The sequence below is a fragment of the Zychaea mexicana genome, assembly GCF_025766255.1.
Source record: "Zychaea mexicana strain RSA 1403 chromosome Unknown BDB00scaffold_5, whole genome shotgun sequence".
Lineage (NCBI taxonomy): Eukaryota > Fungi > Mucoromycota > Mucoromycetes > Mucorales > Lichtheimiaceae > Zychaea > Zychaea mexicana.
The window spans coordinates 407,816-430,839 of NW_026516668.1; the positions used below are offsets into that span (position 1 = coordinate 407,816).

Consider the following 23,024-nt stretch of genomic DNA (forward strand, 5'->3'; position numbering starts at 1 on the left):
AAAATATGATCACTATGCCGTTGCACCCGAAGAAATTCGTGTGGTTGTTGCGTAGATTAGCATACAAACTAAAAAATTTATGCAAGTCTGACATAGAAGGATTCGAGCAACACACCATTGTCAGCAGATCCCTTTGCATGTCATGCTAGGGAACTCCGAAAACACAGCACTACGCACGCACACACCAGCTGCTTTACTTCGAGTTCTTGGTTTTTCCTTACACTTACTACTTAACCAAATGGACAACACAAATACTACTTCAAGTGGTGACGATGGTTTTGATGTAAACAATTCCGGAAAAGATAAACGCTTTTGTAACTGAAGCGGTGATGCTAATGATATCGACAACATTGATCTATATAGATCGTCAACGACCCAAGCGTCACGACCATTCCTTCTTCCACCGTAAAACATTCCGACAATCAACCTTTTGACGCTACTGACAATACTGGTGCAACCGCCGCAGCCGCAACAGTGTCCGAGATTCCCGTGAAGCTCCTCTATTCTAAATCCAAAGTATATGTTCATCCGTCCACCAGTGCCAGCGATTACATTCCAGGTTACATTTCGATTGTTGAGAAGGTAAGCATAGCTTTTTTTCTTACCTTATTTTTTCTCTTGGCAAAGAAAATTCTCGCATAATATGTACGTAAATTTGACGAACGAATTGAAAGGCCTCATGTGAATATCTGGTCGCGTGGACGCCCGAAGCAGAGATACTTTCCAAGGATATGGATGCCTATGTCAAAGTGGATAGCAACCCAGAAGACGAAAACGAAGATGGTATTATAACATACATTCTGTGGAGGGAGAGATGGTGTGAGGCAGTAAGCAAAACATATCAACTAATATGCTTTTTGCTTGATTTCTATCAGTATCCTCGACAATTATGCTGTCTTCAGTGATCGATTTGCCAGACAAAAGTTCTCTATATGGATTATCAAGGCCATTGAATGACATTCGATCACTGGTTGTTCATCCGCCCTCTTTCACGAAATGGTACGGAAGTATCGTGATCAATTTCACGGACGGGTCATCGTCTGCGCCGTTATGGTTTCATGATGACGAAAGTCGTAGTACGGTGTTACAAAAAAATACACAAGGTGGCAAGTTTAGCGAGGGTGGCGAGAGCGATAAAACTGCTGGCCGCCGTCGTAGCAATAACCAAGTGCGATGGGGAGGTGATGAGTTCATGTATCGACTCAGTCAATTGACATTTATCCAACAGTAAGGAATCGACTCATTATTATTTCTCAGGCCGTGGAAGTTGGTCTACTGTATTCGTTTCACTTGACAAGATCGCTCTTTGGATTTGGATAGATCAAATGAGGATACCCATCTTTATCTTGTCGGAGGCAGTCATCCACGTCAAAAGAGCCAAGATAATGATCGTACAGCCAAAGAGAAACAGCAAGAAAGTACTACCCAAAAGGCCATTACCGAGAAAAAATCCACAACAAGTGGCGGCAGCAGCGGCAGCAGCAGCAGCAGCAGCAGCAGCAGGAACAGCAAAGGTGGACATCAATTCGATACATCTGTTTTTGACTCTGCGCAGATGGATCCATGGGTTGCTACTTGGAAAGAGTTCAAATGGAATGCTTTGGAAAAGCTTTCTCGGATTACCACGTTCACTCGTAGCACGACTGCTGGTAAGCCCCCTCGCTTCCTGTTCCTTATCTCTCCTTCTCCATTGAGGAGTTATCGTCCTAGACGGATTATATTGATTAGAATGTAATTTAAACGGTGATAATGATTGGTTTTATAGCTGCCACCGGTCAAGTTGTTCCACATCTTCCACCTAAGCTACAAGCTGCACTCAACACAGACGCCGTCAGGGCAACTACCCAAGACTACGACTCAGCTAGAATCTATCTGGCCAAGTGGGCTGCTGATTTGGCTGCGCGATCTGAGCAAGACACGCCATTGGAGAGAAGATATCGTAATGTTGGCATTTGGGGACATGGTGATGCCTGGGAGGAGGAAACTGCACTCGGTGTATTTGAAGTATTGAACGTGAGTTTGGCATCACTATACAAAGTGGTTAACACTATGATTACCAGGTATTGATGTATTGGATCATACTAACGGTGATTTCTGTTAGTCGGAGAATGATTTTTCGATTCCAACGCATACAAGAACCAAGCCCATCACCGAAGAAGAATGGAATACTTTTTTTGATGATACGGGCAGACTTTCAGTAGGCGAACCATACGTGCAAAAGCGAATATTCTGTGGCGGATTGGAGCCAAGCATAAGAAAGGAAGCATGGTTGTTTCTTCTTGACGTCTATCCATGGGACTCAACTTCTGCCCAAAGAGAGCAATTGGCCGAGAAATATAGGTATTTTAGGATATATGAGATGAGAGGAAGGGCGAAGTAAGGAGAGTGTATTAGTCTCTGTTGATATAAGACTAACGATCTGTTTCGTACTGTGTGTAGGGCCTCTTATGCAGAAATTCGTAGTCGATGGTTGGACAACCCTGAAGTGAGACAAAGTTCCGAATTCATGGATCAGAAGCACCGAATAGATAAGGATGTGCATCGAACAGATAGAACAGTCGCATTCTATGCCAAAGAGGATATGCCAAACCCTGATCCGATTATGCATGTGGGCACCAACAAAAACCTGGAGAAGCTTAAAGAAATCCTTTGTACATACAATATGCTGGATAATGATCTTGGTAGGCCTGTATCTGTTTTTTTTTCTGCAAAAGAATTCATTCACTTGGGTTGATATAATTCATTGCTGTCCGCAGGCTATGTTCAAGGGATGTCCGATCTCTTGTCACCTCTGTACATGGTTATTCAAGATGACCTCGTTTTCCAAGCATTCGTGGGCTTCATGAACCGTGCTGTAAGTGTTTAACTCAATGAAATATTTGAGGAGGCTCTCTTTGAGGATACATCGTACGGACCACCAACGTTCCCTGATAACACATCAACAAACACCATTTCATATGTAGAAGTCCAATTTCTATATGGATCAAACTGGCATGCGTCGTCACTTATTGACCATGGATACCCTATTGCAATTCATGGACCCCAAGTTATACAAACACTTCCAACGAACAGATAGTGACAATCTATTTTTCTGCTTCCGATGGTTCTTGGTTTGGTTCAAGCGCGAGCTTTCCTGGGATGATACACTGACAATGTGGGAAGTGTTATGGAGTAATTATTTGACCGAGCATTTCACCTTCTTTGTTGCCCTCTCCATCTTGGATCAACATCGAGATGCCATCATTGATTACCTTCAAAGCTTCGATGAAATACTCAAGGTAAAGAGAAGAAAACGCAGATGAGTTGTCTATCTAACATAGAGCGTTCTAAATATGTTTCTCTTGCTCACTCGTTTTTCTTTTCAACTAGTATATCAATGATCTTTCCATGGCGATAAACTTACAAGAAACGCTACAGCGTGCCGAGATTCTTTATTACCAGTTCCGTCAGCGCGTTGAAGCTGTGGATAACAAGAAGGAAAGATTACAGGAACTTCTTTCAACAAAAAACAAAGAAGCGGTGGATGACGAGGACTGGAAGCAGGCTCAGAAGGATTTATCAAAACTACCAGATGTCAGCGAATTGCTACGAAGACTCTATTGTTCAGAAGATAAAAATGAACAAGGGTCATCGACGATGAACGAGAAAGGACAGTAAAATTCGAGAGAATCAGAATTATTCTCTGTGGTAGTAATCTAGTGAAATTCCATCAGGACCTGTATGCAGTTATCAGGGCACTTTTTTCTGTTGTACGCATAACAGCAACAACATATTGTAATATCCCATCCAAATTCCATCTATTCCACCAATTTATAGTACGTATATAAACATCGTGGTATTGTAACGCTTAAATCATCACACTGCATTACAGCTTGCCAACGCATCAAACGGCGCTGGTACCTATGAGAAAGAAGCGCTCCATTACAATTGCTGTCAATTTTTCTTTCAAAAATATATCCTCGTGCCGAATTTATGCTCACATACAACAGACACTCAACAAAACCAAAATGTTGATTAGCTAAACGCGCACTGTGTGTACAAATGAGCAGCTCGATTTACGACTGTAAAAAGGTTTGACAGGTTTCCAATAAGACCCATTATCCATACAAAAAGCACTGAGAGCATAATGTATGTTTTTTTGTTGTGCGACATGTAATTACGTGCAACAAAATAACAACACAACTCCGTATGCCACCCGGGTTCTGTTGTTGCTTGTTTCATCTGTTTATATTTTCTCACTACACCTCCGCCTTTCCTGTTTCCCTCCCTCTTTTTCTTTTCTCTTTTTCAACCCCCAACCTCCTCCTCCGGCAGCCTTAATAAGAGAGTCATGACGATATATGGAAGTATACGATCGGGTTCAGGTATGAAAAGCAGTAAGCATTTGCTGCGGTACATGCATATTCCGCGTTGCGTTACGCTATGATGAAAGCTTCGACGGATGATCTTCCGGCACTTTGACCTCTTTTATTCTTTACCAATACAGTGTACTCCACTCCAAAGCTAATGGTATATCCTCTGCATATTTAGATCCCCAATCCAACAAAAACATAAAAAGCAGCAGCAGCAGCAGCAGTAGTCGTAGTAGTCGTAGTAATAGCATAGGTGCCATTGATGGACATCCACGGGAGGCTCAAAAGAAGGAAGCTGACGAAATAACGACCATCATCCAGCACAGTAAAAAAGGCAGTAGTAGCAGCAGTAGTACCAATAATGGAAGCGAGTCCTCAAACATCGGAGACAACTATGAAGATGATGACTACGAAGGCAACCAACGATACAAGAGTCGACTTGATACTTTGAGTTTGACGACGTTGACGGTTTGGTATTGTGACAGATACTGTACAGAGTGGTTCAAGCTACTAGAATATAGCACAGCTTATCTGATTATTGTGGCACACTTCCATGGATCCAACTAAAATTGCACTTTTAGCCTATGTACCTCCGGGTTTTTTCCTGCGCTGGACACGACTGTCGTTTTCACAACATTGAATGACATTGGAACAGAGTTCCAATGGTAAGAAATGGGTATCTGTGATGCGCAAGCTCTGCTTTTCCAGTAGCATATGGGAATATATACACTTGCTGACGTGATTTTCTCAAACGCTATAGTTCCAACATTGCTGCATGGGTCCATACATCTTACTTACTTGTCACGGTCATGGTTCAGCTTCTTTGTATGTAAACATATACATCCCCGACTATTTGTTGTTGTTGGTGTTACACACCTGTATGGGTTGTCTGACTTTTTTTTTACTACTGCCATTAATCATTTACTAGATTCCAAATTGTCCACTGTATTTGGACGGCAACCGATGCTTGTTTGCGTCACTGCCTTCTTTCTCATAGGAAATGTTGGCTGCAGCTATGCAACTACTTTTAGCCAATTAATCGTGTCTCGCGTAATTGCTGGCATGGGTGGTGGCGGTACCACGGTTATGATTATCACTGTGCTTCATGATCTTTTACCTGCACGGAAACGAGGTGTGCATCAATCTTATGTTGCTACTGCTCAAACGGTATGTGTGCACGTCCCCTCCTTTTTTTTGCACTGGTGTTATCTCTCACACTCAATGATAAAAATTATTAGCTGGGTATGGCATTTGGGCCGCCAGTTGGTGGTTTTCTCACTGAGAACTTTGGTTGGCGCTACTGCTTCAAAATCAGCATTATCCCTCTTTTGATCGTCTTGTATATCTACACATTCCGGTTACCAAACTACAGTCCAGTCGAGGATGATGAAACCAGTACCAAAAGCAAAAGATTGTCATCATCAACGATCGCATCTACTGCAACAAGTGAACCCAGTACTAGTAGTAGTATCGCTTTTACAACCAGCAAGGGCAACAGCAATGATAGATGCATTAGTAGCAGCGTATTCAAAAAGCTGTATGCGATCGATTTTCTTGGGGCGATTCTCTTGGGCACGGCCAACACTACATTTGCCACAGGATTGACGCTGGGCGGCAACACACGATCGTGGACCGATTTATTCATTATATCCATGCTGGCCATGTCTATCATTTTTTACCTGATCTTCGGTATTTATGAAATGTTCGGAGCAGCTCATCCATTAGTGTCACGGCTCATAGTATCCAACCGCAACACAATGAGCATATGTATAGCCAGTCACCTATGGGGACTGGGTACTTCGGTTTCGTTTTATGTGCTGCCTCAGCTTTTCATGGTAAGAATATAAGCTATGTACACATGTGTTTTTGTGTACACTTTCAGAAGGAGATTGGACGGTGGAGTGTGCTAAAAAGAAAAGCGAATGAATTGTTAGTACTACATAAGACGTTTGATTAGAATGCTGTATATCTTTGTTATAATTAGGGAGTACTCGGATTAAATCCGGCTCAATCTGGATTATGGACGATGATCGAGTCAGCATCCATTTCAGCCGGGAATATGCTTGCAGGCCAATATCTTAAACGAATGCCTCGGACTCGAACCTTTATACTGACAGCCACTACAGTCTATACTGTTGCCACCGGCGCCATGTCCATGTGGCCTTCGCCCGGTTTTCCATTTACGCTCGGTATAGTTTGCATTATAATCGAAGGCCTGATGTCGGGTGCCTTTGTTATGACTACGATTATGGCTGTAAGTGCCAATATTCCTCGTCAAGGTTGGTTAACAGATATGACACTTTTTAGTAGCTACTTGGGAAAAAATGACATTGATGTCATCGACCAACGTTTATCTGAATACAATATGTAGATGTTTCGATTGTTTCATCTGTAGCTGTTATGTGTCGGCTCATGGGATATCTAAACGGCGTTGCTGTTGCATCAGCCATTTTACAAAGCACACTCAAAGTGTTCTTGTATGATCATGTAAAGGGTGACGACGCAGAAACAATCATCGTATTCATTCGTACCTCGATACGTAAAGTACATACCCTGCCACTGGACATCCAGCAGATGGTCGCCGAGGGACTTGGTCGTGCAATCCAGAGAACATTCTGGTTTGCTATCGCATGTACAACAATGACATTTATCGTCATGCTATTTATGAAAGATCATCCACTTTGGAACACAGAGCAAAAAATCAGTAACAACAGAAAATGAGTAAATATACAGTAATTTTCCCTCTTTGCTATTATCATTTTTATTGTCAATTGTAAAAGTAGTAGCTTATATATATACACACATAGCAAAAAGAGAGAATGAAGGTGGTTTCTGTTTTGGTAGAAATGGAAAATTTACATAAAGCAAACCCAGGAATGACCCACTGTTTGCCGCTGTTGCTGATGATGGTGGCTAGTTGATGAATATGATGATAGGGTATTTGAAATATTCTGTTCTTGCGGTAACTGACCGTCAATTTGCACAATACAAGGTTCATCTGGCGATGGTTGGCCCTTTTGTGTACCGGCAAAGTTCCAACAAAATAGTTTTTCGTGTCGTTGATGTCGTTTTCGTATTTCGATGCATGCATATACTTTCGAAGAGTCGGGGCTTGTTCTAATATCTGTAATGGTGTATCCCGTTTCGGGGGCTGGATGGTCGAATTCTGGCACAAGGCGGTAAACAATACTGCCGGTTTGCAGGTCCCATACATTAATACAACCACGGATTTGTCTTGATGCTGATCTGTTTGTGCCTGGAGCTGTTGTTGCCGTCGTTGCGTCTGGTACTGATGATGATGATGATGAAGAAGATGAAGATGCCGATGCTGAAACATATGGTGGGTCATTGTTGTTGATGCTTTGGTAATATTGATACAGTTGATAAGGTGTCATTTGTTGCGTAGTGCCGGCTGGCGGGGTTGGTGTATGTGAAAGTGAAGAATCGTCTAGCCGAGCAATATATCCATATGAGTGGGGTTTTGATGGACAAGTAGTAGAGGTTGGTGCTGTTGTGGATTGGGTTGATGTATCGGTAGCAGCGCGAGATGGTCGTGGAATTACTGGTATATCGTCATTGTGGCTAGGCAATGTGCCTTTCGTCAGCAAAAAATAAGGTGTCAAACACAACTTGGTAAATCCTGTCATTTCCTCTTCTTCTTCTTCATCTGATGCTGCTGTATCCCAGCTCATTGTCGAACGTAGCGGTGCTTTGGCTGTGCTGAGCTCGTACACAAGGGATCCCGTCAGTAGCGAGAAAACCAAGATTGGACCAGAAGCATCAGGCGAACAGGCAATCAAATGCTCATTAACAGCGATTTCGCCTACACCTTGGATCCAATCACTCCGAGCAGATAGATACGATGAAATATCAATCATGCCTCGAGATTCGCCTGTGGATTTTTCGGGCAAATCCCAGACACGGATCATACTGTCTGATCCACCGCTCACAACCACTGTATTTCGGTAAGTTCTTTGAACGTCTTTTCTCTTGTTCATTTACTTATTGGTATATCCATTACCTTGATTGTTCATAGCAACACATAATACACGGCCTCGATGACCCTCCCAAGAACGCAGCATCCGTTTTTCAACGGTATCCCATAGTGCCACCGTACCATCCAAACTGCCCGTAACCAACCATTTCGACGACAAATGTGTGTAATGGCAAAACACGGTATGCATCCGATGCTCCTCGGTTTCATCAAGATACTCGTATTCACGCGTCCAAGGTGACTGGATTATCAGACACTGCGGGCCATCCGGTCGGCGATACGTTGGATTCGATCGGATAATATGACCGGAGGATGTCATTGTCAGTGTAGTGGCAAATGTATGTTCTTGCGGTATACCCACAACCACCTGGGGAGACAGCATGGCACGATCGTCCAAAAGTGAGCTGGCCATAAGGGTGGTTGTGGTTATCTTCGGAAACGAGCCATAACAGTTGCCAGTGAACCAGTTTTTGGTGATACGATACATGTCTTGCCAAGTCCGTTTATATCGATGCGTCAGTGGGTTGTAATGCTGAGGATTTGGGAAATGCAGCGACCAAAAACGCCGTGTGGCTGTTTTTTGTTTATGAAAATCAGAAAGTGAACACGATTTCCAAATCACATCGTCATAGCTGTTGTTGATTATGGAATGCCATTCTCGACAGACGGCAGCGCACGATGCCAAAGTAGATCCGTCTAAATGAATGAATACGGCGAGTAAAAGTTCGGTCGGAAAACGACGACCAGGTCTATCTTTCGTGGTGCAAGAGCCGGGCATGGGGCAATACTTGGTTTGTGTATGTGTGTGCAATGTCGAATGGAATGAAGAGGCAAGGAATTATTTGGAAAAAAAAGAAAAACGATAAAAAATAAGCAGTAAAAAAACGTGCTATTTATTGTCATAAATTCGAGATTCGACTGCTTTAAGATTTCACGGGGTTTTTTTTATACAGCAAGAACTAGTCAACAAACAGCAGCTAGTGCATATACATGATACGCGCATTATATCATTAAGACGTATTCTTGTTTCGGGAGTAGGAGGAGGAAGGACGATATCGTTAAGGATCGCTTCATTGCGTTTCTTTTTTGCCGTATTTCTTCTTGGGGCAGCAAGGGCTGCTTCCTCCGTTGGCGAGTAGTTCTTCACAGCATGTTCTCAATGCTTGGATTGCCTCTTCGCATTTAGACTCTTGATAATGATTTTTTCCAAGACAATCCTGGATTGCGCATGCTAATAGTAATTTCGGGTTTAAGGCATAATTCAACAAGTGGCACCTTTAGCACCACCAACACTGCACGTAGCTTAGCAAATGGCGCAATGGTCCTATCCTACCACGTACCATATTTCTGACACGGCGGAGACTTCCGTATTAAGGATTAGTTTAAGCGTGGTCAAGGAAACTCAAATAGGGAGCAAAACAACACTACCTGTTGGGGCATAATTTATTCGCCAGAGCGCAGAAGAGAAATGAAGTGTGATTGTGGATAAAACAGGCAGTGAAACAATGGGCTGTCTATCACTGTCCAAAACGGGTATGGCCTGTGTCACCTTTCTTCTTTACGCTTCTGTCTTTCGATATTATTTTTTTTTTCTCTTCTCGGGTTTGCTCTTTCCTTTCTCTCTTTTTCTCCAGACTGTTGATACTCCTCTCATTAAAAGCGGGCTACTGGTGACACTTGTATTATTTGCCTCGATACTACATTCTTCCCGGAAACAAAGTCGAATGTCATGGACGAGTTTGAAACCGTGCACGTCGTTCACGATTTCACTGCAGAGAACGAAGACGAGATTTCACTGAAAAAAGGAGACCCTGTTCTTGTCATTGAGAAAGACGAAGAGTTTCAAGACGGTTGGTGGCGGGTACGTAAAGTCATGGTTGTTTCAAAGCTTAAAGTCGTATTAATTGTTATATGCTAACGTATCCCTCCCTCCTCCCTTTCCTCACTGTCTCTACAACCTACATACGGAAAACACACAACACATATACAACAGGGTCGCAATGTTCATGGCGAGATCGGTTTATTTCCAACGAACTACGTATCGAAAAAACCACTCGCGCTTTCTTCTTTGGAACATAAAATCGGCACGCTAGAAAATACTCTATCCGCTATGCAACTTGGCGATAATATTAAAAACAATGGTCAGCAGTTATCGGATGCCATGGCAACAAACACCACCCATTCGTCCAATACCATCGCACCACCACCAACGACAACGACGACGACCCCATCCTCGGCCAAGAGTCAACGCAGTAGTACCAATAGCAACAATAGCAATGCCACTACAGCAACGAGCACAACGACGAATACCACGAGCCGCGTCGGATCAGTTTTAAAACTCAATCTCCAACGGACGATCGCAGCATCTTTGTCGACACCGGCATTGCATGATACGTCCCCTGAAGAATGGACTATTGAACAGGTGGCCTCGTGGTTAGACACAGTCGGATTTAAGGACATGATCGATCCATTTAAGGGTAAGAGGCTGTTCTTATTTGTGATTCACAGCTAATTAATACTATTATTATCATTCTTGTTGAGAAGATCTGGAGCTATTCAAAGAGAAGTGACAAAGAGGAAAAGGAGAGAGAGAGGGCACATGCACTCAAGGGAGAGGAGAAAAGAGAAGAAAAGTAAAGAGAGCGAAAGATGAGTAGGTCGGTCGACTGATCGTTTTTGGTTGAAAATCGATAGATCAGGAAATTACGGGTGATGTCTTATTGGAGCTTACACAACAGTCATTGAAGGAACTGGGCATTGTTACATTTGGCAAGCGATACAAAATCCATAGTGCTATCCAGGCACTGAAGCAAGAAGTTGCTCGTCGTGATCCTCTTCAACAAGAAGAACAGCAGAAACAATCAATGGCACCGTTGTCGTCAGATACTGATACCAACCATCAACAGGTAGACAAAAAGAAATATTAAACTTGTGTCTGTGCTCTTGCGTGCGTATATTAACTATTTTCATCTAGGCTGAAAAACCATATACTCAGCATAATCAATATCATCATTATCGCAATGGTTCGTTTGATGATAATAGCAGCGTTTATAACGGAGGTGGGGGTAGTGTTATTGCAAGTCCAGGTGTTTCAAGAAATTTGCCCATGGTATATCCGGGATCGTCTGGTCTCCCATCATCAGTGTGGTCTTCACAAGATTCGGAACCTGAGCGACGGGGAAGCAGCAATATGTCAAGTAGTGCGACAATCGGTGATTTGCATAGCTGCATGAATCCTTTTAATAGAGCGCCTTCTGTTTCAGGTAATGATAGACCATTTAATAGTTTGAAACCAAGAGAGAAAAAGAGAGGGGAAGGCTCTAATAACTTCATTCAACATGGCATACAGCCCCTTTAAACAATAATCGGCCAAGAGTTTCCACCAGTATCCCACGATCCTCGACAGAATACGCTTTTCGACAACCTACGAGTCCTTCCTCATCCTACGGTAGTTATGCTCAATTCTCCTCGGTAAGTCTGATTTCACATCTGATAGTCTTGTTCTGTATTCACGTACTCAACAAACCGACAATTCAAATGATTTGACTATTCGCATATTTAGTTTTCATCAATTGTTAAGGAGGGCCCATCGATCGATCAAATGAGATCAATACGGTCGACTCAGCAGCAAAACAAGTAAGCAGAAATTGGAAAATGAATTCTTTGATTTGAGGAGAAAATTTAGTTACTGCTAGTTATTCGTGAAGTGGTACTAACCGTGAAAAATTAACATAATTTCAGTCGACCAAGCTTTCTCCGTGGATCGTTCCTTGGCGGCAACAGTGGATCAGGAGGAAATTCCGCAAGCAGTATTTTTTCTTTAGGAGGAGGAGGTGGTGGAAGTGGGCGCAAATCTGTTGATTTGATAGCCAAACGCAACACGCTTGCTGGCGAAGACGGAAAACCAGATATGGAAGGATGGCTACATAAACAGGGCGATCGATACAAAACTTGGAATAAGCGCTGGTTTGTTCTAAGAGGTCCTAATTTGTTCTATTTCAAAAGCTCAAAGGTAAATTACATTTTCTGTACGTCTCGTTTACATAAAGATGGCTTAAACGTGCTAACGAACGGCATAATGTAGGATCTACGCGTTAAAGGCATTATCAATTTGGTTGGCTATAGTATTATCCCGGACGAGACGATCCATTCTGGGAAATACTGTTTCAAGATGCAACATGAAAAAGAACGGACATTCTACTTCTATACAAGCTCTAAAGAATCCTTGAAAAGTTGGATGCGTGCACTGATGAAGGTGACCATTTCTCGAAATTATACAGGTAGTAATAATAAGACACTGTTTAAAATGAAGGCATAACCAGCGAAACCTGCCAAAGACACTTACATTAAATACCATGTGCTTTTAGAACCGGTCTTATCATCCAGCTCTATAGCAACCGTGTCTTTGGAAATGGCTCGACGCATGCGACCGCGACCGCCCTCGACGATTATGGAAATTAACGAAGACGGCAGAAGTCAACAGCCTAGGCGAAGCATATCTGAATCACAAGCATTCTCACCATCAGTGATGGAAGCCGGAGGTACACAAAGTTCTCCACTGCCACCACCTCCTGTCATGCGACAATCGCGATCTGAGAATATCATGTCATCCTCCTCCTCCTCATCATCACCACCATCCTTACGCCGACCACCCATGCAACCTGTAAACCACTACAATCATCCATTCACGGCTGAAGAGCCCGTCGTTTTAAGCCGAAACACAAGCGACAGCATCGATACATTCGGCCGTTCCATGCAACGCGAAGCCAGCAACAATCATGCACATCTCAGCACTGTCTATGACGTACCGGACGAAGATGATGAAGATTTAATTGATCCACAGCAAGATCATATCACAAAGCTGGAATCGAGCGATGATTTACATCGGCATAAAGAAAACGAGTTCTATATCCGATGGGTAAACGACAACATGAGTAGCAACAACAGTGACGGGCATCATCACGAACCGATTCAAAGTCTGGCGCAAATGAAATCTGGCGAGCCACTGATTGGATTGTTGGAAGGTCTTAGCGGCAAAACAGTACGAAGACAAGATAATGACAAATCAAATACGCCGAGCATGATAGCATTGGATACGATTGTTGCTGCTTTTCGATTCATGGGCCGTGTAGGCATCACAGTGGATGGTAGTTTTACCATCAAAGATGTGTTTGGTGGTGATGAAACCAAGGTCATGGTGATGTTGGAAGCAATCAAAGACTGGGCTGATGGCCAGAGTACATATGCTCAGAGACAGTGATAAGAAGATAAAACACAAATGAGCGTTAGCCTCCTCCTCACACGCATTCACCAAACCAAAAAGTCGTCCTTCTCCTCCTCTCCCCTTCTCTCACTCGTTTTCCGTACATACGCTATAGATAGACCACTACTCACCATTTCCTTTTATTTGTATTATTCTACTTTTTTGTCATCTCTTTCTACGTACTTAAGCTATATTGTATTAATTAATGTATTTCTACTGTTATTTTGTCTGTTACTATAAGTGTGATCAGTATATCATATACAAAGTGATGCGCTGCCCATATATATGATCATTGGCAGTTTGTTTTGTTATTATATCTCGTTCCGATATAGAACAACAGCATATCTTACAGCGGTTTCTGTAACGATACTATGTGATTTATTTCCATTGCTTTTCTTCGTCCTGGCTCTTTTCTCACATGACATTGCATCCCAGCTCTTTTCTATAGTACAGTTTGTGGTTATAGTAGTCATCAAGCTTGTTTGGTATGACATCACCGCGAGAGGTTCCCAATAATCCACATCCTTGATGTTTGAGAAAGATTGTGAAGCTTCTCGTGCCAGAACATGGTTCAAGTACGCCGCTGAACGATTCAGTGGTTTTTGGTACTTGTGTTGATGATGATGATGAGGCCACAGTATTTATTGGTGTTGCTAATGATTGCTCACCTTTATCCAGGGCTTCCATAACCATATCATATCATCGATTATTTCCTCAAGGTCATCAAAATCGTTCACTTCGTCATCCACTTCTTCCTCCTCCTGTCCTATAGTCAGTGTATCTGCTGTGAGTAGGCCATGTCCGAGATTCTTTGTTGATCCACTCTTGTGCATATCCTTTATAAACACCTGGTAGAAGGCTCCTGATTTTCCACTAAAAATATGGGGGTGCACAATCAAAGATTTTTGTATCATCTACAATGTCGTTCCAGCGACATTCTTGGAGCCATCGCCGCATATAGCGGCATATAGCTAACGTGTTGATCCCCTCTTGAGTGGCGTTCGGATGATCTTTGCGTAAACGCGGATCATCTGCTGTCCTTTGAAGCTATTCAAGGTCCTCCCTTATTATTGCCACCGTACTTCCTGGATCTGTTGCTCGTGATGCTTGACGCATCAGGTGGGTTGATTCTGGTGCTGCTGAAGCAATCGAGTGACTATGGCTTCAAAGTCACCAGCCGTTTCTCGTACTTTGCTGATATTGGTTTCCATGGATTCCACTTGATGTTATTCAATACTGGGCGTAGCACCTGCAGAAGATTTCGTCGCCTTCGTCAGCAAGTTTTGATGCACTGGTCAACTTGGTAGCTACGTTCCGCTCGCTCACAAGTTTGGTTGTATATACATAGATCGCAGATCTGCAAAGTGTCTAGTGCGTAATCCAATGACACGTCAAATCGTCATCCCATGTATAGCACTCATCGCAAATGGAGTAGTGTACTGGCGATCTTCTTGGGTGAGTGTCGTCATCATTTTTGTCACTATTTATCTTATCACCGTCGACGCTGTCATCTATATAAGTCTTCCACAAGCTTTGCTGTCTAGCAAAGTTGTTTTCCAGACTGCCAACAATTGGGCAATTTTACTGGGAGCCGTGGATACTTGTGTAAGAGTAAGCAGTTGTGAAGGTGTGATATACTCCAATATCGTTCGCCACACCTCAAACGGTAACACATTCGGCGTAGTAAAGCGATCCTGTTGCTGATACCGTTCATTATTCTGTTGCTGCGCCTGTGTCGTAACATGTGTCAGGCTTCTTGAGCTGGATGTAGTCATAACGATCGTAGGTGGACGAGTACTGCAGAAAGAAAACAAAGAACAGAGAAGAAAATGTCAAAAAATGGTGACAAGTGATTATATAAGTTTTTCTATACAGCCGTATATGTTTTCTCTTTCTTTTTGCTTTCTCAACGAAAATCTTTTTCTTTGCAATGAATGTATTGAAAAACATACCACAAACAAAAAGGGTGCTCTTTATCTACTTAGCCCTTTTCCATTCCTTTCATTCGTTGCATTTATGTATGTATATACGCCTTCATCTGTTTACAATTATTCATATATGATATCTTTTTTTTCGCGCACTTTTCTTCTTGATTCTATTTATTGTTAAGATCACTTGTTACATAGTTATGTATGATAATTAAGAAACACCCACAGCGCAGTCACCATCAGGGTATTAAAATCACGCTCACAGACATTGCCCATTGATTAACTTGGAGCAGTGGATAGAGTATCAGGCTGCGTAAAAAGAGACAATGTAGCACTACATAGTAGGCGGTTCTTAGTCTTCCTAATGTGTGAGCTAGAAGAAGAAGATTATTTCAGTCAGCCTTCATAAAGTAGTGCCTTCTTTTTTAGGCCTTATTCCGTCGCTTTTACAACATGGCGACGAAATGTGGGTTTTACCGCTGCTGGTGCTGCTGTTACTAGAATATCTCATAGGCGTTGCTGTTTACTTGTTCAAGACATAGCACGCATCCAAGTGCCATGCTAGATCCACACCCCCGTTGTATTCTGTTCGTAATTCGCAGGATTCTATGCCATTGGAATGTAGATATCAGTTTTGTAGCGTGACCATTGTAGGACAAACAATATTGCATTGGCGACACGCCTTGGATACAGTCATGCACCGAAGGATGTCACCAAAAGAGAGCTCGTTTAGGATCACGGTGAGCATCATGTCCATACGCTTTTCAAGCATATGGTGAGCTTCATTGGAGAGGTAGAATAATGTGTCTGTCAGCGGATTATATCAGAACTTGCGGAACCCTCCTTCACCGTTATTCAGAACCCTGCGCATATCGTTATTGCTTTCTTGAATCTCTTTTGACCGATAAGAATACGTGTGGCGATAACATTTGCTCTCAAATAGCCTGGGAAGTTGTCGACAAAAAATACGGCGTCACTGTACACCTTTACGACTTTGCCCTGTTGCGCGTATGCTTCGACGCGGACTGCCAGGAACTGCTCTAGATATATGTGTACCCGATCGAGTGCTGAGGTAGATTCATGAACTGCTGTCGCGAGATTGCGTGCTTGGAGGGCTTCGCTTTGATTTACATGCAAAGTGTCTTCCAGTGAAGCCAGCGATGGCAACTTGGTCACAGAGTCCATGTGGGGATCGTGAGTTGTGACGATCCCATCAGTACGCCGTTGAGAAGTACTTTGTGTTGGGCAACAGCGAGAACAGGCCATACTATTATAGCAACGACTTTTAGCTGTCACTTATGTCTCAGTTGCCATCGCAAACGTCTATTACATCAAAGCGACAAAAGCTCGCGTGAAATACGCCTTTCAAAAATGAAATATTTGTAAAGGGAAACAGATGGAAGAGCTCTTTTATTATTTCAAATAATGTAAGAAAAATAACAAAGGTGAAAAAAGTGTCTAGCTGAAGAAAAAGAAGAAGGCATTGGCAGTTCTCTCGTCCATTAATTTGACAATAAACGAGAAAGAAGGAGGTTGAGAAGGGCACAAAGTACCTTTCAACCTCCATGTCCACCACAGCCTCAGTCCCAGCTCGAAGCTGGAACCTACACCGCCAATCCTTCCAGCAAGCCTTTCGGCAAGCCTTCAGGAATGACACCAATGCCAATGCCTTTTCCGTCAATTCCTTATTCCCTCAATTCCTCAAGCGTTATTTCAAGACTATCTGACAGACACACCATACTCCGGAGAGTACGGCGAGTCCAGGCTATAACAGACACGCTTGTATCGTCCAAGGCGGGACCCGATCGTTCAGGATAGCCACTGAAGGTGATCGAGCTCTTTTGCGCGGGGCCGATGCGACAATGCTCTCCCAAAATGAACAATAGACCTCGACGTAGCGCCCACCTTTGTGTCAAGCCAGGAGTCGAACCTGCAAACGTGCCCAGAAACACTACCGACACATACAAAAAGTTGGTGGACCTTTGAAAAAGGCCACTACGGTTATTCACAGCTAAAACACAGGTGTGAGCATGTGTAAAGCAGCAGACGCAGGGTTATAAAGGAATTTACCTGTGATTGGCAAGGGCGCCTTTATGACGATTACGACTGCGCGAAATAGAAAAGCATGGAGATAAGGGAAAGAGAAGCGAAAAGGCAACTGAGCTGAGATAGCCGGACTTTACAACTATCGCAAAAAATGAGTGGGAATACTTGTCGATTTTGATTGGCCGTCGCTTGCATAGCAAACTTTTCAAAGCAATCGTTGTATTTACGTTTCCGTAGTACACGCCAGAGAATGAACACACATTGAAAGTTAAAGACACATGAGCGCTTTTTCGAGTCCTCCACTTTCGAATGTCTCGTATCATAATGCAGCATGTTGCTAGGCTTCTCTTTGTTAGATACGCATAACACAGAAACGAAGCTGTGTGTAGTATAAAACCACACGACTTTTAAAATCGATACGGACAACTCATCCCAATTCACCGTCTTATCAATTAGAGCTGATATAGACAATACATAATCACTACCATATCAATATCAATAATCCCTCAAACATCGATCACAAATGAGAATAAATCAGAACTAACCGTTGTTCTATTCTCGTAATTAGTCGACACTTCCTTTCTATCCAAATACCTGGGTTGATCAAATTATCACCTGTCGAAAAGCATGAATAACACACGAAGGTGGCACTGCATCAAAGAACACACTGATTAAGGCGAAAATAACTCCTTTCACTCGGAAGACAACATCTATCATCATGGCATCCAAACTATACCTTCCTCATCTTCTTGATCTTGGAAATATTCAATATCCAGCATCTCTGCGATCCGGCCATTAGTTTATCCCCACAAAAGTCTATCACAACAGACAGAATAGACGTGCTCAGGTCAGTGAGCGTACGTGTCAAAGTAAAATAGCTTACTTTTTGGGATTATTTCTAATGCTACCAGGGGTACGAGGGCGGATCCCAGTCTACGTGCATCAACTTGCTCTGGTCGTTTATGGAATCTCTTCATCTTCTTCTAGGACTTGCTCGTCACCGGCTTCGGTCTCTTCGTCATCGGCAACCTCAACCAACAGAGGAGCGAGAGAAAGGAAATGGACAGGAGAAGTGGGAGCATAGTGGTGGAGTGGAAGGGACGGCTGCAGGCTGGGCGAGAATTGCGGCGGCGAGGAGGAGATGGTCGAACGTGAATGGTACGAGAGTTGTAATGCCGCGTCAGGGTCATAAGGAGTAGTGGCTATGTTGTTATCGTCCAAGTTATAATAGCCTATACTCTTTGGTGCTTATCGTATGATGATTCATCGTAAGAAAAGAAGAGAAGAAGAACAACGCGCTTTCTGTATCCTGCTTCCTTTTCGTAGTTGCTCTGATCTGCACAAAGCATGTCAACGGAATTTTCCTTTTCCGGTTCACTCCACCCATGATTTCTTTACCGCTCACAGTGAACATTCTTCTTTATGAGGCTTGCTTTATAACCACGCTGCATAAGAAAGCTGCTTATTGCCATGGCATTCAGTAGTCATGACAATCCATGTTCTCGAAAGCCGCTTGTTGCCAGGGCAAGCATGTCAAAACACATTTTATTTTATTCGCGTCACCGATTTTGACCAATTCCGAGCGAAATGGCGGCTGCTCTTGCGAAGCGATTCGCAGCGCTTTTTTCACACAACCGCAACCAGCGCAATGGGCAGACTCGTAGCAGCACGCACATACTCAACCCTTGTTTTTTCGAGGCTCTGAGGCCAAGTTACGATGTTTTTTGTGCAGGGTCTCCATTGTACTTTGCTGTCATGCTCGGCTTCTTCATGCGCAGACCTTCCGTGCTGGCCGTGAATAAATTGGGGGGTGGGGGTTGGTGGGGGGATGAAACCAAAGTCGGGGGATGTCACTCGTCCGAGCGAAAACACTACACTGTATACGCTTATGGAGGTGTGGTTTTAGACTGCTTGTCGTCTTTAGTCTCGCATTGAGCTCGCTCGGTGGTCAGCTTAACGAACGATAATCGTAAGCTGGCAAGCGTGGTGGATGCAGAGAAAGGGATTCTTTTCAAGAAAAACAGCGTCGATCGTATATCCTATCTGTCTGCTTTTCCTAGGGTGCGCGTGAAGTATGATACATGCGAAAAAAGCAAACCAGATTGGCTCGGAACGTATCCTCCGAACTAACTTTTTTTCCTTTCCATTTTTCTCGCGAACTGAACTACGTGATGTGCATTGGAATAATAAAACTTTTTTCCTTTCCATTATTTTCGCGAACTGAACTACGCGAACACAGAAAGTAAAAAAAAAAAGATAAAAAACAGTGCCAAAGTGTGATAATGCGCGTTGTGATCGTGTTACTGTCGTCTGTCATTGTTGTGCACGGAGCTTATCTTTGCCTATTTTAGTTTTTTGTACGCAAAAAAAAAGATACAGGAAAGGAAAAAAAAGCAAGCGTCCCTTCAGAATCTCATTGGGCCCAGACCAGCGTTCTTTTTGGAAATGAACTTTGCCCATAAAAAGACACCCATTTTCCGCAGCGTGTTGCTTCCTCGCTTTTTCTTTCACTTTTCACTTTTCACTTTTTCACGATCACATATGGTAAGTTCCTCTCTTTTTTTCTCTCTTTTTTCTGTGGATGTGTGGGGAGGGAGGGGGGGGCTAACGCGGGTTTTTGTGGGTCGTGGGTGGGTGGGTGGTGCTTGTTTTGTAGGCATGGGCGACGAAGGTGCAAGGTAGGTGGTTGAAGGTAAGTGAGTGGGTGGGTGGGTGGGTGGGTGGTGGTGCTTGTTTTGTAGGCACGGGCGACGAAGGCGTAAAGGTAGGTGGTTGAAGGTAAGTGAGTGAGTGGGTGGGTGGGTGGTGGTGCTTGTTTTGTAGGCACGGGCGACGAAGGCGTAAAGGTAGGTGGTTGAAGGTAAGTGAGTGGGTGGGTGGGTGGGTGGGTGGTGGTGCTTGTTTTGTAGGCACGGGCGACGAAGGCGTAAAGGTAGGTGGTTGAAGGTAAGTGAGTGGGTGTGTGGGTGGGTGGTGGTGCTTGTTTTGTAGGCACGGGCGACGAAGGTGCAAGGTAGGTGGTTGAAGGTAAGTGAGTGGGTGTGTGGGTGGGTGGGTGGTGCTTGTTTTGTAAGCACAGGCGACGAAGGCGTAAGGTTGGTGGTTGAAGGTAAGTGAGTGGGTGCGTGGGTGGGTGGTGGTGCTTGTTTTGTAGGCATGGGCGACGAAGGCGTAAAGGTAGGTGGGTGGGGGGGCGGGGAAATGGTTGGTGAGACCGGACTGGGCATCTCAATACCAATCGACTTTCGATGATCCACAAAGCGACCAAGACAAGACCCTAGCTTTGTGGTAGAGGGTTACCGCCTAAGACATCGACACCCTATTATTGATTAGTAGTATAATGTACCAAATAAATATTTGTTTCCTCTTTGCGTTCAACGTGTTTGTGCGTGTTTGTTATTGTTGTATGCCTTCTTCATATATGCGAGCGAGACTCGTCATTCTCGACTCTAATTGTACAATGAAGACATTTGCATTGAGCAACGTAGTTGCCATTGGAGATCGTCGCCAAAGTTACATTGATTTTGTCTTGAACAATGCTGTGAACAATGCTGTGATTCGCGAACAAAGGAGTCGACATTCAGAATGAGGCAGCCAACGCTGACGCAGGTCTGTTTGTTAAAGGCTATTATCAAATAGAAGGGCTGTAAACCAGATCCTCCTTCTCCTACCGTTACCGAGCTTCACAACTTTGTCCTTCATATACACTTTGCTTTGGATGACGTGTACTGCACGGTTATCAACTTCTGCGCCCTTATTCTTGTGATTATGGCTTCTTCTTGTGTGAGCTTCTTATTACAATACCAGTAATTTTTATTGTTTACAATGTCAACGATTCCCGGCGCAATCCATTTACTTTTTTCTAGGATCTTGTTGCTGAAACCCTGTAAACCCTGTCTGTGCGCCTTATGGCCTGACGGGTGCACGTATCTTCGTATTTAGAAACAGGCGGCGACACTGTCGGGGCACGCCCTGCATGATACCGGTGAAACATATTTCATAGGGCAAACAATACACGCGGACCCCATACGCCTTCTTCTTGACTTAACCGTGACTCTTCAGCACCTCTTCTGCACTTGGGTTATTTACCTTGGCTCTTCCTTCTTTGATTTTGGCTCTGGCTCTTGATTTTGCCTTTCTTGGTCCTGGCTTTCAGGCGTCGAGGCCCGAGGGCGGAGAAATTCTTTTCGATTTCTCGCCATAGAGAAATGGTAGCATCCTTTTGGTTGGATGCCTTGTCTGCTGGTCTGGTCTGCCATGGTGGGGATCGCAACGGGGCGTCAGGTGCCACCGTAAAGCGCATTCGACCCTCGGTAATCGATTATCAGCAACAGTATTCAATTGCCGTCCTTTTGGGTGTTTCGAGGGTCAGTTCCTTCCTTACTCCTTCCCTTTCCTCTTTTCTTTCCCCTTCCCTTCCCACCTTCCCCTTTCTCCATTCACAAGCAGTATTCAACCAATTGCTTGCACTCGACTCTCCAAACTATGTGTACACCATGGCTCCCGCTCGTTAGTATCAAGGATGGCTTGGGTTTGTGGTTGATTGATTTGAAGCCAATTGAATTAGGAGACCGGGACACCCAGGCAGGGGCACTTGGTGGTTTTCCCTCCCTCCCCCTTTTACATACTTCTTCTCTTTCTTCTTGCTTTCTTCATGCTTTTTGTATAGTCTGCAGGTTGTGCGAACTGCTTGTTGAGGGCACTTTGTAAAAGTGCCTTCCTTTTTTCTGATTCAATTGTCCACTGATCGTGTTCGTTTAACAAAATTTGTGCTCTTCGGCAACTAACATTCATAAAGATAACTTCCGTCTTTAGTAAAATGCTTCTTCACTCTATTGTTACAATGAATAAGCACCTGCTCTTTTACTTAATGCCCTGCCCAGCTCATTTGCGACTTTTCCTTATGAAGGAATTTTCCTGTCGCATAACCTTCTTGCAATTGTCAATTTCTTCCTGACTGTGAAGTTAATCATCTTCGCCGCTTCATTTGACAGTCAGGAAAGAACTCATGGTTTGGCGTGCAATGTCCCTGATCTTATTTAATGCTGACAATGTCAAAATGGCTCATAATAGATTCATAATTACTTTAAATTTGCAATGACAATGACTTGATTGAATTTATAGATGAAAACTGGGGGCAACTGTTTGACATAAGCATAACGCACGGACCATGTATCACAATGTCAAATTGTTGTGAAACCCGTTGCCTAGCATTATCAGCGCTGGGCACGCCAGAAAATTTTGTCTTGCAACAGTAGGAACTCTTTTGAACTTACAACAAGTCCCTCGTGTTGTGTGCTAGAAACATCTTCCTTATAGAATCTGCACGGCACGCACTCTACAATCGAGATCTAGATGCCTTTAATACGAACTACTATCATATAATGCACATACTCATTAGTAGTAGCGTTTTAATGGCTTTTCATCAAATGCTAAATTCA

At 43.5% G+C, this 23,024-nt stretch overlaps 6 protein-coding genes across 6 annotated transcripts; 3 read left to right on the top strand and 3 right to left on the bottom strand.

The window, feature by feature from the left end:
• Nucleotides 1–238: 238 nt before the first annotated feature.
• On the top strand, nucleotides 239–4,092 carry BDB00DRAFT_925187 (rab-GTPase-TBC domain-containing protein; the record flags this gene model as incomplete). Its single annotated transcript, XM_053128800.1, has 11 exons — nucleotides 239–283; nucleotides 364–582; nucleotides 675–783; nucleotides 876–1,227; nucleotides 1,321–1,649; nucleotides 1,766–2,013; nucleotides 2,102–2,340; nucleotides 2,440–2,681; nucleotides 2,757–2,854; nucleotides 2,964–3,278; nucleotides 3,370–4,092. The coding sequence occupies 11 exons, from the start codon at nucleotides 239–241 to the stop codon at nucleotides 3,655–3,657; spliced, it is 2,484 nt and encodes an 827-aa protein (XP_052984663.1). The 3' UTR covers nucleotides 3,658–4,092.
• Nucleotides 4,093–4,329: 237 nt separating this feature from the next.
• BDB00DRAFT_800146 (major facilitator superfamily domain-containing protein) lies at nucleotides 4,330–7,083 on the top strand (the record flags this gene model as incomplete). The annotated part of the gene is made up of 8 exons (XM_053121756.1): nucleotides 4,330–4,364; nucleotides 4,531–4,825; nucleotides 4,934–5,017; nucleotides 5,113–5,177; nucleotides 5,281–5,519; nucleotides 5,591–6,187; nucleotides 6,337–6,631; nucleotides 6,724–7,083. Coding segments are annotated over 8 exons (1,960 nt in total), but the record flags the coding sequence as incomplete, so codon positions are not given.
• Nucleotides 7,084–9,233, bottom strand: BDB00DRAFT_800147 (WD40-repeat-containing domain protein). The gene is made up of 2 exons (XM_053121757.1): nucleotides 8,374–9,233; nucleotides 7,084–8,307 (listed from the first exon to the last, which is right to left on the bottom strand). The coding sequence occupies exons 1-2, from the start codon at nucleotides 9,122–9,124 to the stop codon at nucleotides 7,208–7,210; spliced, it is 1,851 nt and encodes a 616-aa protein (XP_052984665.1). The 5' UTR covers nucleotides 9,125–9,233; the 3' UTR covers nucleotides 7,084–7,207.
• A 554-nt stretch (nucleotides 9,234–9,787) lies between these two features.
• On the top strand, nucleotides 9,788–13,815 carry BDB00DRAFT_447296 (uncharacterized protein). The gene is made up of 9 exons (XM_053117420.1): nucleotides 9,788–10,207; nucleotides 10,340–10,823; nucleotides 11,041–11,252; nucleotides 11,321–11,609; nucleotides 11,696–11,817; nucleotides 11,909–11,982; nucleotides 12,088–12,358; nucleotides 12,431–12,626; nucleotides 12,714–13,815. The coding sequence occupies exons 1-9, from the start codon at nucleotides 10,076–10,078 to the stop codon at nucleotides 13,604–13,606; spliced, it is 2,673 nt and encodes an 890-aa protein (XP_052984666.1). The 5' UTR covers nucleotides 9,788–10,075; the 3' UTR covers nucleotides 13,607–13,815.
• A 700-nt stretch (nucleotides 13,816–14,515) lies between these two features.
• BDB00DRAFT_925191 (uncharacterized protein) lies at nucleotides 14,516–16,844 on the bottom strand. The gene is made up of 5 exons (XM_053128801.1): nucleotides 16,440–16,844; nucleotides 16,252–16,344; nucleotides 16,065–16,143; nucleotides 15,195–15,406; nucleotides 14,516–14,828 (listed from the first exon to the last, which is right to left on the bottom strand). The coding sequence occupies exons 1-5, from the start codon at nucleotides 16,801–16,803 to the stop codon at nucleotides 14,725–14,727; spliced, it is 852 nt and encodes a 283-aa protein (XP_052984667.1). The 5' UTR covers nucleotides 16,804–16,844; the 3' UTR covers nucleotides 14,516–14,724.
• Nucleotides 16,845–17,093: 249 nt separating this feature from the next.
• Nucleotides 17,094–18,362, bottom strand: BDB00DRAFT_935599 (uncharacterized protein; the record flags this gene model as incomplete). The annotated part of the gene is made up of 3 exons (XM_053129197.1): nucleotides 17,094–17,517; nucleotides 17,608–17,722; nucleotides 18,320–18,362. 3 exons carry the CDS (start codon nucleotides 18,360–18,362, stop codon nucleotides 17,223–17,225), a joined length of 453 nt encoding a protein of 150 aa, XP_052984668.1. The 3' UTR covers nucleotides 17,094–17,222.
• Between the last annotated feature and the right edge of the window lie 4,662 nt (nucleotides 18,363–23,024).

What these genes read in the sequence shown, in the direction of transcription:
- BDB00DRAFT_800147 (XM_053121757.1), bottom strand. Translation starts at nt 9,124, where the DNA reads ATGCCCGGCTCTTGCACCACGAAAGATAGACCTGGTCGTCGTTTTCCG. An exon ending in TGTTGCTATGAACAATCAAG is followed by an intron (nt 8,308 to 8,373) that starts GTAATGGATATA and finishes ACCGAAATACAG; the next exon opens with TGGTTGTGAGCGGTGGATCA.
- BDB00DRAFT_447296 (XM_053117420.1), top strand. Translation starts at nt 10,076, where the DNA reads ATGGACGAGTTTGAAACCGTGCACGTCGTTCACGATTTCACTGCAGAG. An exon ending in TTCAAGACGGTTGGTGGCGG is followed by an intron (nt 10,208 to 10,339) that starts GTACGTAAAGTC and finishes CATATACAACAG; the next exon opens with GGTCGCAATGTTCATGGCGA. An exon ending in GTTATGCTCAATTCTCCTCG is followed by an intron (nt 11,818 to 11,908) that starts GTAAGTCTGATT and finishes TCGCATATTTAG; the next exon opens with TTTTCATCAATTGTTAAGGA.
- BDB00DRAFT_925191 (XM_053128801.1), bottom strand. Translation starts at nt 16,803, where the DNA reads ATGGCCTGTTCTCGCTGTTGCCCAACACAAAGTACTTCTCAACGGCGT. An exon ending in CCTAAACGAGCTCTCTTTTG is followed by an intron (nt 16,144 to 16,251) that starts GTGACATCCTTC and finishes CCAATGGCATAG; the next exon opens with AATCCTGCGAATTACGAACA. An exon ending in GCGTGCTATGTCTTGAACAA is followed by an intron (nt 15,407 to 16,064) that starts GTAAACAGCAAC and finishes TTCTTTCTGCAG; the next exon opens with TACTCGTCCACCTACGATCG.